This window comes from Cynara cardunculus, assembly GCF_001531365.2.
Source record: "Cynara cardunculus var. scolymus isolate 2C chromosome LG 17, CcrdV1, whole genome shotgun sequence".
Lineage (NCBI taxonomy): Eukaryota > Viridiplantae > Streptophyta > Magnoliopsida > Asterales > Asteraceae > Cynara > Cynara cardunculus.
Genome location: NC_037544.1, coordinates 36787310 through 36802382, shown reverse-complemented (window position 1 = coordinate 36802382; position 15073 = coordinate 36787310). Strand labels below are relative to the sequence as shown.

Sequence of the window (15073 nt, the reverse complement as noted above, 5' to 3'; positions counted from 1 at the left end):
TAATAAATTATATTTGTATATAATTTATTTACAATCTTAAATTTTAAAGTAATAAATTATAAAAAATAATTTGTAAGAGTTCTTATAAAATGGTTTATGATATAAAAAACATGTAAACACTTGTGCCTGGATAACAGGTCGCCGCCCTTCAGCAAAACCCTAGAACTCGCAGATCAACTGAAACCTTCATCAATGGCGGACGAGACGGCGTCGATGAGCATATACAGAGCTTCGAGAATAATTAAGAGAAGACAGAGCTCTTTGTACAATTCTCTACTATCAATTCACGAGGACTCGATCTTCGTATCGGAGATAGCTCAGTTATGGCCTGAGTTGCCCCTTGTAGCCAACCTGCGTTGCGGGCTCTGGTACGCTAAGAAATTTCATTCGAATTGTTACTTCAAGTCGACGGATGGCCATACGAATAACTTGTCGTTCAATACCTCTCGGCTTAATCTCCATCTAGCCATTCTCGCAGGTTATTCTCTCTGAACTCCTTGACGTTTTTGATCGACGTTTCTACTTTTCAAATTTGAATTCGACATTTCTACCTTTTTGATCGATGTTTCTGCTTTTTAAAATTTAAATTCGACGTTTCTACTTTCTACGTTTTTGATCGATATTTGTTGAAGTTATCTTATGGTATATCATGTTCAACAGTGTCTGGAGATTATGACTTACAGAATTTTAATTCACACATATGTGTATATGCGTCCAGATTGCTTGTTTATGCTGGATAATGATATTTAGAGTTCTGTTGCATTTGTTATGGATAGGACAGAGGGGAGGGTGTATGATCGTTGATTCTACTCGGAAAGGGAAGAGGTTTCCAGACAGTATGTCAAAAACCATACCGATTTGGACTTGCGTATTGAATCGTGCAATTTTGAATTATAGAAACAAAATGGATGGAATCAATAAGCCTATGGAGGAGGGAGTAAGTAGATGTTTTCATCATCTCTACCATTATTATCAGATATGCTGCATATTTTCTTCAGATATGATGTTATAGAATTGGAAAAAAGTTGTTTAGATCATATAAGGTGATTGTTCTTACATGCTTTAACCAGTCTAAAATGCACAAGAAGATTTTTAGGTGGCGTTAGGTTTATAGGATGAAATATGTCAGAACTGGAATCCAAAGCAACTGAATAGAATTTAATCAGTTTTGACCATGTGTTTGGTGGTTTGTCAAAAAAATTTGGAATATGTTTGTTTGGCTCGCTAAATATAATTTCAGAATTATAATAAGATAGTGATAAATTACCAAAACACCCCGTTACGATATTTTCATATTTTATTGATTAGTTTATAAATACTATATAATGATAAAATTAATAATGATATTAGTTGGTGTTGATGGTGGCAACGTTGCCAGAGACGATGATTGTGGTGGTGGCAGTGGTGTGGTGATGGCAGACAGGGTGGCGGTGGCGGTGGTGGTGGCAGCAATGGTGGTGGTGGTGGCAGCAATAATGGTGGTGGTGGTGGTGGTGACGATTATGCGATGGAATATATTAGATTAAGTATAATGACATTTGGATGAAGTTGAATTGGAATTCCTTACTAAGACGTAAGGAATTTAAATTCCATCATATGTGGATTGGAATTCCATATTAAAAGTAATAAAATTCCCCGAATGCATGAATGAAATTTGGTCAATATTCCAATTCTTTCAGATTCCATTGAATTCCAATGAGCCAATCACGACCTTAGATTTAATTTTAAACATTAATTAGAGATGTATCTATACATGTCTCCATAAATTTGTTCCTTTTCAGCGATTTATATCTTGTACGAGTTAATTTGTCTTCTTCCAAACATATATCTATATCACTTTGCTGTTGGCATGTTTGTAGGTGAATTCTTCTGCTCAAAATTCTGATACTACTGTACACGAGTCGCCTAAATGGGACTCATCTTTGCATCTTCCCCTTTGGGTGCCTGATACAGAGAGAGTGAGGATAGAGTGTAACTTAGATGGATGGATCAAGCAACTAGAAACAAGTGGAGCCGATATTGCTTCCATCTCATCTTTACTGAAAAAACCTCTACGGCCTCTTTGGATTTCACAAAAAACCGTCATATGGTTAAATGAAGTTCCTGATTATGATTCTTGGGATTTCACACCCATAATCCTTATTTCTGCATCTGCTGCAAGAGATGTATATCGACAAAAAAGGAGCTCTGAATTTAGTTGGAATTACATAGCAGGAGCCGGAGACGATGAAGAGAGTTGGGCAAGAGGTTTAACGCCTACCTTATTTTGGAATAATGTCTATGATTTAATTAATTCAGGACCTGATGTGTGTAACCAAAAGGTAGCGGCAATTGTTGAAAGGGATAGGGTATATCGTGCACAAAGGGGACAGAATGCTCCTCAGGTATCGGTTAAACCTACAAAGTTGGCGAGCACCAATTCAACTCATATCCAAGACCAACCATTAGACGTAATTATGGAGGATGGAACTGGTGGACACTCATTAGGTGATGAGCATCCGATATACTGGTTGGGTTCGACAAATCTTGCAGTCTGTGCGACTGGATATGGTAAGCTGTTTTGTATACATCAGAGTTAATAATAGTTTGCATGATATGAAGGATCGTGTGAAAATAAGAGTTAGAGGTGAGAAGTGTAAGAAGGGATTTGGACCCTTGATCACTTTTAATCTCAAAAGAACTCATGGATTGCGCTTTAGAAGGGAATTATCCATCCGCTATATCTCATTACACTTGATCTAATGTTTCTTTTCAATTAGGATTGATCAGGGGTTGGAGATCCCTTTTTACCCTTCTCACCATAACTTTCATTCTCACCAGAACCCAACCCTTGCATGATAATCCTACCAAAACTATTAATTGAAAATCAGGGAAGACCTTTTATTGGATAGCATTTACTTATTTCTTGGATAGAGGCAGGTTCATCTAGGAACCTTAAATATTTTAGGAACCTAGTAACCACCTATTTTGTGAGTATTCATAGTGAGTATTATTCATCACGAATATCTATCACAACGTTCATTATGAAATTTTTTATCACAATATTCATCATGAAATAAATAGACGGACCTAGAGGGGTGGTTAGGTGGCACGTGCCACCGTATTGTTCCTCCGTGGTAAGGTAAAAAAAATCAGGTTCGGAAAAGGTGCAACCGTTTTATTCTAGAAGGTGCAACCATTTTATATGGTGCCACCTTATCCAAAAATTCTTGGGTCCGTCCCCAGAATGCTCACAAAAAGGGTAGTCACTGGGTTCCTAAAATATTGGAGGTTCCTAAATGAACCTCCCTCTTTTTGGATAATATCTTTACTTATTTCTTGGATAATCTTAACTAAAAAAGACTGTAATTCTTCCCACTTGGCCATTAAAATCATCTCGTCTTGTTCAGATTTCAAGGCATCCAATGTTGATGGCATATTAAACTGCGATCAAAATCAGATTCTTTGTAGTCTTGAGGACTCAGAAGCTCATTTGCACCTGCCTATCATGGTGACTATTTATTTATTTTTAATGCTGTTTTCTTGTAATCTCGTGTTCTTTATTGATCTGCCCAGCTGATTTCATGATCTCTTTTACCTTTATAGAACTCGAAGTTTGATCGGTTTTCTCTGCAAAGAAATCTACCTTCTGCGCTGACTTTCGCCAAGCTGCACCTGAAAGGGGGAAAGAAGCTTTCAGTTTGCTGCAACAGTGGTAAGCATTAATTCATGCGTTCTTTAGGGATCTTTTTCTTAAATCTCGTTTCTTATTGGCTTTTAAAGCTAGTTAGTAGAATTCTAATTAATTTTGGCTTTTGAACTGGATTTTTGAACACTTCTGTGTTCTAAATTCTAATGGAGGAATTGGGCATAGTTTTTCCAGCACCAGAGTAATGTTATCATTTCTTTGATTTCAGGGGAAGACATCAGTGTTTGTGTTTGCTTGGCAATATTGATTTCATTATTCAATGTTGAAGGTATGTAGACTTGATGCCAATCTCTTATATATATATATATATGCATTGTTGCTTTGTTGGGATTTCGGAAGTCATACATGCAGTGAAATAATAAATTACCCGAGATTCCGAACCAAAGATCTATGTGAAATACATTAAATAAACCAATAAAATCGAAATAATTTCTTCTCGAATAAAGCTTCGAACTTTCTGATGTCACAACTTCAAAGTTCACAACTTTGATGTTGAATCTTTAGGATAAAATGTTCTGACCCTTTAATGGTATCGACATGAACATGGGATCACACTCAAATTGTAGGAATTCCAAGATTCTGTTAAGGTGTTAGCCATTGTTAATGGAGAAATCAACTAACGGTTTCAAAGGGTGTGTGATAAAATTAGCACAAACCCTAACCACTTAGGGTTTGCCCTTAGGAGTAGAGAAAGCCCTAATTGTAACTACTCTTTTGGGCTTATGGTAATTTTATCTCCTGTTTCGAAACTCTTTCGTCCTTTGAACAATTATTTGATTAACTAAGTGATTACTAAGCCCAATTAACCAACACTTTGGTTAATTAATTCCTTATCCGGAAGTGTATAAAGTGTGACCATTAGGGTTCACAAAATTAGTTTATTATTGCAAGTAAGCCGTGTTAAGCAATAGATCCTTACTATCCAAGTGACGAGAACTAATTGATCTAACAAATCATTGATTTGTGTGGTCATTTTAACGCATGAATCGTGTCCCTTCATCCTAGGTGCCTAGATTGAAGACAATACATGGTTTATTTTTGTCATTAAGTTCAATCTCTAGTTTCTTGATTTGTTAGCAAAAAACCTCAACATTGTGGATGCTTAAACATTTTGAGCCATCTAAAGCAGAATTTGCACGCTATGGACCAGGAAGCCTTTACATAAGTAATGTAGGACACTGTTCTTTTCAGTTCTAAAGTGTAAAAACTTCCTAGGTTGTTCATCAACCTCATATTATTGTCCTTTTTTCTTCGTTTTTCTGTTTTGTTGTTTGAATTTAGCGCTTAGTTGATGTGAATTACTTGTCCTTTCACAACTCTTCATGTTTTATTAAGGGTGGTTTACCAAGCGCTTATCAGGTGTTGCTTACCTTACCGTGTGAGCATCTCAACACTTGTAATCTTACCCGGTAAGTTCTCACCGGGTAGAAGACACTTACCAATGATCCATTTTGATGGCCGAGAATGTCATCACGCAAGTGAGAGTGGTGACTTTTTCCGGTAAGCGTTTGGTAAAATACCCCTAAATGATTAAAACCCTAAAATCTCCATAATTTCCACCAGTACCCTTAAAGTGCTAGATTGATGCCTACTGAAGTTCATAATCTGGATTGTCTTCTAAGGTTACAATTGTCAACAGGGGTTTATGATGACGGGAAATCCTTCAAGGAGACACAAATAACGAAGCTAGATATGCGACAACGGCTCATATTCATATGCAAATTCGCCGTAAATGCCCGACCATCAAGAGGTAATATGAAGCAAGTCTTCAATTTTCTTGCAGGTGCAAGTACCTGACCATCTTGCTGAAACCAAGTCAGCGATCTTTACAGAATCAGTCGTTTTACTTTTGTGGTTGAGGCCAAGTCTGCACACATCTTACCCTCCACGGACCCCACCTCAGATAGAATATACCGGGTTCGTTTGGTTTTGTGTGTCATACATAAACATATTGTCCGTGTAGCTTTAGCTTAGCAAGTAAGGAGGTGACTATCTTTAGTGTGAGCCACCATCCACCTACCCATGAGACGTGATTTACCTACCCTATAATGACTGAGACCATCATCATAAACCCTTTTTTGTAGAATGCATACAAATGTTTCCCCTGATACTTTAGCCTAGCGAGTAACGAGGTGGGTATCCGTGTAGAATTAGTACAAACCCACCCACATGATGGCTGTCGGACCAGTAGCACGAGGGTGACGTTATGACCTCTTCTTTGTAGGATGTTGGTGTAAATCTTATAGTTGATATTACCATTCATACTATATAACATTTATTGCAACATTTTTCATGGGGTCCTTTCTTCTAGTGAAGATATTTAGTGTGACCATGTTCATGAAATAAGGGTGTGAATGAGCCTAGTCGAGTATTAGGGGTTACTAGAGTTTAGTCCGACTAAATGATACTCGGCTTGAGCTTAATGCTCATTTATGTGCTCGAACTCATGATCGATTAACTTGTTTATTGGCTAGAGCTCGATTATTTTAGAGATTGAATAACATGTGATCAATTAACTTGTTTAGTGGTCCAAAAAGTGTATTATTGAATGGTCATCTCAAGTCGAAAAATTTGATAAGAGTTTTCGAATGAGCCGAGTCAAACATTAGTGTTATGAGCTGTTCTAGTTGAGTTCAACAAATTGTATTGTTTTCAAGATCGACTGGAGCCTAAGAGTTATTAAGCTTGTGCTCAAATTAAGAACTTCCATTCACAAAGTTAAAAGTTGGAGGAATAAAAAGTACCAGGACGTCTCAGGTTCAAATCCAAGGAGGAATAAAGATCTCCTTGTGGCCACGGAGGTTCAAATGCGGTGACTCCAGGCTATTTGCAAAGCAAGTGGTCGTCCTGGGATTAGTCGGCTCATATAGCGGGTTGAATATCCTAGTTAATAAAAAAAAAGTTAAAAGTTGGTGAAAGCTAATGTATTGTAAGAGCATCTCCAACAGTTTCTCTAGAATGGAGGAACTGATAATTTTGAGCAATTTTTTGCTCCAAGAGATCGCTTGAAACTTTCCACAAAATAGAGAAAAATATTTAAATTTAGAGAAATCTCAAAAATGATTATGATGAGAGAGAATCATTTTTATTTATTTATATTCCATCAATTAAAAAAATCTTGAAATTAAATGTTTAGATGAGTGAAATAATATTTTATAAAAATGTATGAAATATTTTAACAATATAATAAATGTTGTAATTTTTGCAATTTTTTGCTCCAAGAGATCGCGTAAAACTTTCCCCAAAATAGAGAAAAATCTTTAAATTTGGAGAAATCTAAAAATTATTATGATGAGAGAGAATCATTTTTTATTTATATTCCATCAATTAAAAAAATCTTTTGAAATTAAATGTTTAGATGAGTGAAATAATATTTTATAAAAATGTATAAAATATTTTAATAATATAATAAATGTTGTAATCTTCGAAACAAAGAAGCTGGTTGGAGTTGAATGCATCATTTTTTTGGAGCTTTTGACTTATGATTCTCCATTTTAGAGAAATTTTGGAGAATCCGTTGGAGATGCTCTAAAAAGCTATGAGCATCTTCATCGGTTTCTCCATAATTTATCATTAAAAATTAAAACCTTAAAAAAATATTAGTTGATTATAATTAGAATATCTAAACGTTTAACTTCATGGATTTATATCAATAGGAATAATAAGTTATCGTTTCTCTCTCCTAAGAGCATCTCAGCTGTGTTTTTTAACTGTTGTACAGAGTCGAATAAGAAAAATCTCACTTTAAATTCGTTTCGTCATAAGCTTTATAAATTAATTTTCATCATCCAACTTTACATTTGAGAAGTTCTCTACAAAGAATACATTATTTTATTGAGTGAAGTTCAATTTTGGTCCCTAACATTTGCAATTTTTGTTGGATATCGTCTGTGATATTTGTAAATTCCCAACGGTTTTGTTCTTTCTGTTTAACAGTAGTTAACTATATTCATTAGATCCAATCAAATGAGTGAGATTTTAATCATTTCACTATTTTCATTATATTAAAATTAAAAAAATATAAACCATAAGGGTGGTGTCTGATTGGTTTGAGCTTGGCCCCAAAGGTCAAAAGTACCAAGAGGTCCCATTTTCAAATCCAAGGAGAAATAAAAATCCTTTTGTGGCAACGGAGGTTCAATGCAATGACTTCGGGCTATCTGCAAAACAGGTGGTCGTCCTGGGATTGGTCGGCCCGCATAACGGGTTGGATATCCAAGTTAATAAAAAAAATATATTGTATTTTTAATTTTAAATTGTAAAACAAAAAAGTGAAAAAAATAGGAAAAACAAAACCCTTTTTCTTTTATTTTTCTGTTTTATAATTTAAAATTAAAAATATAATATGTTTTTTTAATTTTAATATAAAATTATAAAAATAGTTTAAAAAATGACTAAAAAATACGTTTAATTTAACTGGAATTAACAAAAAAAAGCGAATAACCGTTAGATAGAAGGAACAGAACCTTTGGGAATTGACAAACGAAAGTAAACTTTACACTTATTTTGTTGTATACATATGTACATCATGTCATGTTCTTATTTTGTTTTATTCAAAAAGTAAAAAAAAAAAAAAAAACAGTTATTAAAAATACTGTGTTAATGTATGGAGCATTATTGAGGTAAGAACGTATTATTGTGTATCTGATACCGCTTTTTATAAACTACATTAGCTTAAATGTACAAAGTATGATCAGAAATGCTCTAACCAATCATTTTCGGGAGTTCACTAAATATGATTTATTTTATCATCTCTTTCATAATTTCTCCGTTTCGGGAAATTTGTGGTAACAGAGAACCAGTCAAAAACTCTTAAAATCTCTACTTTGAAAAAGCTGTTACAGTAAGAACGATAGGTTCATATCTCGTCTTTTTGTTGTAAGTTCTTTTTCTTAAGAAATCAACTTTATTTGAAAAGCTTTTCTCGGGCCTATTTTCATTAAATAAATAGAGTTCGAACTTTTTTGGGCACCTCTGGGGTTAAAAGAGGTCCCGATCAAACTTTTTAAACCGTGCCTTGAATTTTTTTTGACTTGATTGGGATGTAGGACCGGGTTTGGGCCCAGACCGCATTTTGGGCTTGAGGTTTTTCGTGCTTCTCTATTGTCCGGTTGCCACCCACTTAAGCGGACCACTATGTACTATGTACCTCAATACCTCATTTGCCTCTTACATAATGATTGTGGAACATGATGGCTTGTCCAGATCGAGGGTTCCAGTTACAGACCCCCTTGCACAATATAAGTCTGTCTTTAAGGCTTGAACCTTTACCGTGGATTTGTATTCGTAATGTCACATGTTTTTTTGTTAAAGCACGATTCTTTTGGAAGTATTATGATGAAAACTGAAGCCAACGGCTTTTAAAAACTAGATTCTTTTCTTAGTCTTAGACCACTATTTTATGCATAAAAACATGTGTCATGCACCGTTAGTTGATACCAGAGTCAATCTTGTCACGTAATTTCAACGAATAGAACACGATGCGGTGACGTAAGTTGATTTAATCCTAAAAGAATATGCAAGTGTCAATCGACGGTATTCTCTCTCTCTAGAACTCATCGGTTAAACGATCATATCTGAGTCGTGATATATAACTCTTAATGCATAAGGTACAAGTTACTACGACATTATTAAAGTTGGTATATAATAAACTATGAAAAACTAAACCTTTTAAAATGGTGTGTGATGTGATGGCAAAGAATCCCCACCTCCACACTTGAGCTTTGAAAACATGAAACAAATCTTGTTGTCTTTTAAAAAGTGATTGGTTTATGTGAAAGTATTAAAGTAGATTTGTTCATATCAATCACTTTTAGGTTGTCACCACAACAAAGCTTATGTATAATGTACAACCCAATAATGCATGATGTACAACCTAATTAAGGTGATGTCATTGGTGTTTTCGGGGGCTGTTTGACAGTTGCTGAATGGTTCGGTGGAGAATGATTAAGAGGCTCTCATGGTATAGTGTGAAAAATGAAATGTAATTGTTTGGTAATTGTTTATGATGAAATTAGGGTGCTTAATGGTTAAAAGAGGCCCAAGATACAAAACCATTCAGAGGGTTTTAGAACCATTAAGAGGCATAGCCAAATAAGATTCACCTCTTAATGATTCAGAGACTGCATCTTAATGGAACTATTAAGAGGTAAACAAACAACCCCTAAGGGTAAGAAAAATGAAGTATCAGGTTACACAAATCGTGCATTAGGCTGTGGCGTGCGACTAGTTTAATGTGGCGTCAAGACACAAGTCTTGAGTCACGACGTACGACGTCAACAGCCGTGGAGAGCCTTTTTAGAACACTGCCTAATAATTCATGATGTGAGTTGTTAAGAGGGCTTTTTAGTAAATTAAGATGGTTTTCGATACCAAGATCAAGTCGTAGACAGATGGACCTTTAGTTCGTGATCCGAACTGTTTACTTCTCGTAAGTTTATTAACTTAGGAAAAGGCATACAGGTAAATTTATACCGAGGGTGTTCATGGTTTGATTCAGGAATTCAACTTGAGCTCATTCTATTCAAAATCAAGTACCAAAAAAAGTAAGAGGAAGAACCAAAGTACATCAGTCTCCAAGTGTTTTGTGTGTCAGGAAACAGTAGGGTCGATTAAACCACTAATTTAAATAATGCAATACTGAACCAGACTATTAAACCGAAATTAATCTGTAAATAATTAGAAACTATAAATTTGATCTTTTTATAGTATATAAATCTGGTGAAAACACTGAAGGGTCTTTGGCTTAGCACTGTTCAAGTTTTTGACCACTCGGAAGGTCAGAGCTTCAAAATTCATAAAAAATAAGAAGGGTACGTGAGTTTATTTGTTACATTTCTTGTACATAATAATATATACTTCAAAAAAATCTGATGAAAATTATGAAGGGAAACATCAGTATATTTGATAAGGATGAGTTTTCAAACCAAGACAATCATGATCTCTGTACTTAACTCAAAAGTTTTATTTTAAAAAAAAATAAAATTTTAATTTAATATTTCAAAATTAATTTGGAAACGCAAATAAAAAGGAGAATGTTTTAAAACATCTCTAAAATGTTAAAAACGTTTGGTTTCATTTCCGCAAATGTAGGTCTCATTGGTCGCTTTTCACTTAACATTGCAGTACCACATTGTAGATCAGAAATTGATGTGATTGCGACAGTTTTGGTATCTAGGTGTGTCATTTAGCGAAAAGATTTGGTATATAGGTACCTCAACGACGAAAAAATGTGATTACTGAGAATTTAAAAACTGAACGTGAAAGATATGGTAGATTTGTACAATGGGTTGTTGTATGTGCATTAAAATTGAACGAAAAAGATTAAGATAACTTTCCTATTTTAGAACTAAACTGATATTTTCGGCAATTTCTCCTTTTAACAGAAAGGGGACCATTATTTGTTGATCATAGTAATCATCTGTACTCCAAAGTGTTTGTCTAACTGTACCATCTTTTGCATAATACAGTGAAAGTTGAGTGAGTATGAAGAAAAGACCCTTCACTATCAACTCTAGATTGCCTCAAGTTTATCTGATAATTTTACTCGATGACCCAGAACAATCCATCGAATTAAGACAGGGTTTTTAACAACAATATGAATCAATGAAGGGGAACACATACTTGCCCTCTAATGTGTAAAGAGTCAGTTTCAGGATGATATACGTTTACAAACAAGCAAAGATTTGAGTCTTGAAACTGTATTGCGGAAGTTACTATTCCTTTAGGGATTAGGCTTGTTATGGGGAGTAGGCTCTTAAGCTCCCTTTTTGCGAAGACTCATTTTGCATCAGTCGTTTAAAGTCGGTTTGGATTTTGTTCAGTTAATCTACTGATTTAGGCTTGAGATGTTCTGTAAATGTTGTTCGGTTATTCAGGAAGAATCGAATTATTCATGACACAAGTGAGAAAAGAAGAACAATATATGATTAAGATAGAAGCAAATTGGTCAAAACCATGAAATATAAAAAAATCCCATGTTCTATTTGTTGGCCACTTTCAACTCATCTAAATGAATTTTGCCAAATCCTTAAAAAAAAAGCAATGGCTACTAACCAAGAATCATTTAAATGATACCATACACATGTTAGAAATGGCATTGCCCCTTTTATTCCTTTTCAATTCTATATCATCATACCATTACATACATGTATTATATACATACACACATATATATACATATACACACACACACATATATATATATATATATATAGAGAGAGAGAGAGAGAGAGAGAGAGAGGGGAATGCAGACTTGGGATCATGTGAGACCAAAGGTTTTTCGTGAGACCCGTAAGACCGATTCTCAACCCTTGTATTAAATTTACAATCTGAACATTCATAATCACAAAATTGTCACGAGACTTCTCAATAATCACAAAATTGTTACCGTACAACTTTAGACCATTAGACCATTAACTTATAAAATTGATCAATGAATATAAACTGGTCTTACGGGTCTCACAAAAAACCTTTGGTCTCACGTGAACCCAACCAGGGGAATGCATATATAAATACACACACACACACATACATACATACATATATATATATATATATATATATCTATATATATAGGGGAGCGATCAAATGCAAACCACTCAATTTGTACAAACCGTGCAAACCGCATTCAACCAATCATAATTTTTTCATTTTGTTCATTTTTTTGTAATTATGAGAGGTTGATTAATCATTTTTATTGTGGAGGGTATTAATCATAAATATTATCATCTTCATTATTTTAATTTTAGAGAAATACATGAAACAGTTTCATTAATGTTAGAGAAATACATGAAACAGTTTCATTAAGTATTATATGAAACAATTTCACAACCATAAACAATTTCATGAAAAAATTTCATAAGATTAAACAATGAAATCGACAGATGAAGGCGGTTTGCACGGTTTACACAAATGAGGACGGTTTTCATACGATCACTCCTCTATATATATATGTGTGTGTGTGTGTGTAATTTAAGTCTCATAATTTAAGGGTCCATGAACGAAACTTTCCGTTTTTAAAAGACAGACGCAACTAATTCACGGATAAGTTTATTTGTCAAGGCACAATCGTCTGTCTTTTCAACAAAGACTTACTATACGTTTGGCCCCATTAAAATAATTACAATCTACTTATATTATATTATAAAGTATTGACAAGAACTCTTAAAAATAATTTTTTATGCATAAAGTACTGTTTATTGATGCATATTACTTGAAATTCGAGATCACAAGTAAATTGTGCGTAAGTACAACTTATTAAAGTTTCATTTTTGAATTTGTGTAACTAACTATAGATAAACATAATCAAATACAAGATAAACATCTCATTTTTTTAATATAAAAAATCTAAAATATAATTAAGATAATCATTAGTTATAACAAAATACTTATTTATTATCTTTATAAAAATTATATTATTAAACGATAAATAATTACTTCTAAATTAAATTATAAATAAAATATTGGATTAAAGAAATTACATAAAAAACAAGAATTATAAATAATAGATTTGATACTAATATCAATATAATTTTTTTTCAAATTTTTATGATATATTTAAATTCATATTTTATTCAAAAATAAAAACATTATCATTTTCTCAAAACCACTAAAAACCATATTACTTCGTCATAGATAAATAATAAAACGAAATATTGAAATTAAGATATATCTCGCTATATTACGCGAACACCCTTTTAGTATTTATAAAAACACTAAAAACGTTATTTTACAGGAAAATAGTAAGTCTAAGGGGCTATTAACGAGACTTTTTAACGAGATTAACGAGACTTTTTCGCTCAGCCATACATGATTATTTCTATACGACTCAACCATTAAGCCACATCAACCAAATTAATAGCAGACATAACCAAACTCTCTCTCTTTGCCTCCCTCAAACCGATCAGTCACTCGTCCCCTCAAACAGATATTTATTCAAACAAACAACTTAACCCATTCAGAACTTAATAAGAAATTTTTTTAATACAAATTTGTGAAATACCCAATAATTTATGAACATAATTAAGCTACATGTGAATGGGATTTTCCAAAAGGATTTAAAGTGTTTTTAATAATTGATTAATATTAAATTTGAATTTTTTAAATGAAAATGTAAATAGGTGTCAAACAATAAAACCAAAAATAAACGGATTAAATTAATGGGAATAAATTCAAAAAGTCAATTAGTGGGAAAATTGGCACTTATTCAATGATTTTATTCTTAATAAATCAAAAAGGTTTGAGATTTTAATTCTTTTTTATGATTTAAAGCATATATTTCTATTCATTCCCACATTTTCCTCGTTACATTCTTCTACTTTTTTTATTTATTCATTTGTGAATAACAAGCCGCCGTTTAATTCACGGTAAATTTTATTTTTATTGTAATTAATAAATAATATAATTTGTATTTAGAAAATAATATATGAAAATTATTGACTATTTTGTAGTATTAAATTTATTTTATATTATAATATGTTTATCGGTTAATTCTCTAGAGTTTTTTTATTTATTTATTGTAATTAATAGATAATATAATTTAAGAAAATTGAGGAAAATGATTTAAATACATAAAAGAGTTAAATTACGAATTGTGTCCCTATGGTTTGGTGAAAATTGTGGATCAAGTAAGCGACATAATTACAAGTGTTGTCATTGTGACTTCAACGAATCAAACCCCTACTGCTTACGTCGTTTACTCTATATCTTCGTTAAACCTTACATGTACCCTTTGCGAGAGGGGTATTTTTGTCCTTTTATGTCTTTCCCCCCTCATAAGCCCTAATTAAACTTACTCCCTCCTTCTCTAACACCCCCTTACATCACCGCCCCCTACCCCCTACACCAATGCCCTCGATTCTTGAAGCCTATTGCTTTTTTTGACCTGAAACGATACAATTACTTTTCATCTTGAGCAAACAACATCCCTTGTTTCACTCTTCTTAATCCGCCCCTGGTGCAATGAGGGTACTTTTTGCTCATCATGATGATTACCCTTCTCATTCTCTATCATTAATGAGATTCTCCGAACACTTTCCATATCGACAGTGTATGAAGACACGTCAAAGCAATAGCAAAAACAAAGCTCATGTCTTCCATAGTTTGAACAAATAAGCTTCACCAACTTGTCCTTGAGGTGGTATGTGAAGATTCCAACAGGGATGAATTCAATGGGTGTTTCTTGCATGCAAGACCATATGACAATGACGCCGAAAAGCAATGGGTTTTGTAAAATCTTCTTGATCAAATAATGCGGTTTTTATTGCAGATTTGATGCAAAATTTGGCTTAGCTGCAAAAAAGCAATGGGTTTTGGAGAATCAGAGCAATGGTAGGGGGATGGGTGCTAGAGAAGGAAAAACATAAAGGGCGAATATGTATGCCC

At 33.6% G+C, this 15073-nt stretch overlaps 1 protein-coding gene across 2 annotated transcripts; it reads left to right on the top strand.

Moving 5' to 3' along the window:
- Positions 1-141: 141 nt before the first annotated feature.
- LOC112500075 (uncharacterized protein C3F10.06c) lies at positions 142-6452 on the top strand. 2 transcript variants are annotated; one of them, XM_025103344.1, is made up of 7 exons: positions 142-478; positions 777-937; positions 1860-2550; positions 3390-3490; positions 3586-3694; positions 3897-3956; positions 5328-6452. In XM_025103344.1, the coding sequence occupies exons 1-7, from the start codon at positions 193-195 to the stop codon at positions 5483-5485; spliced, it is 1566 nt and encodes a 521-aa protein (XP_024959112.1). In that variant the 5' UTR covers positions 142-192; the 3' UTR covers positions 5486-6452. The 2 variants fall into 2 exon arrangements, with proteins under 2 accessions (XP_024959112.1, XP_024959113.1); XM_025103345.1 differs by having other exon boundaries at positions 400-478; positions 782-937.
- Positions 6453-15073: the final 8621 nt, after the last annotated feature.

Coding starts and splice junctions, on each gene's coding strand:
- LOC112500075 (XM_025103344.1), top strand. CDS start 193: ATGGCGGACGAGACGGCGTCGATGAGCATATACAGAGCTTCGAGAATA. Junction 2,551..3,389: donor AGTCTGTGCGACTGGATATG/GTAAGCTGTTTT, acceptor CGTCTTGTTCAG/ATTTCAAGGCATCCAATGTT. Junction 3,957..5,327: donor TTCATTATTCAATGTTGAAG/GTATGTAGACTT, acceptor AATTGTCAACAG/GGGTTTATGATGACGGGAAA.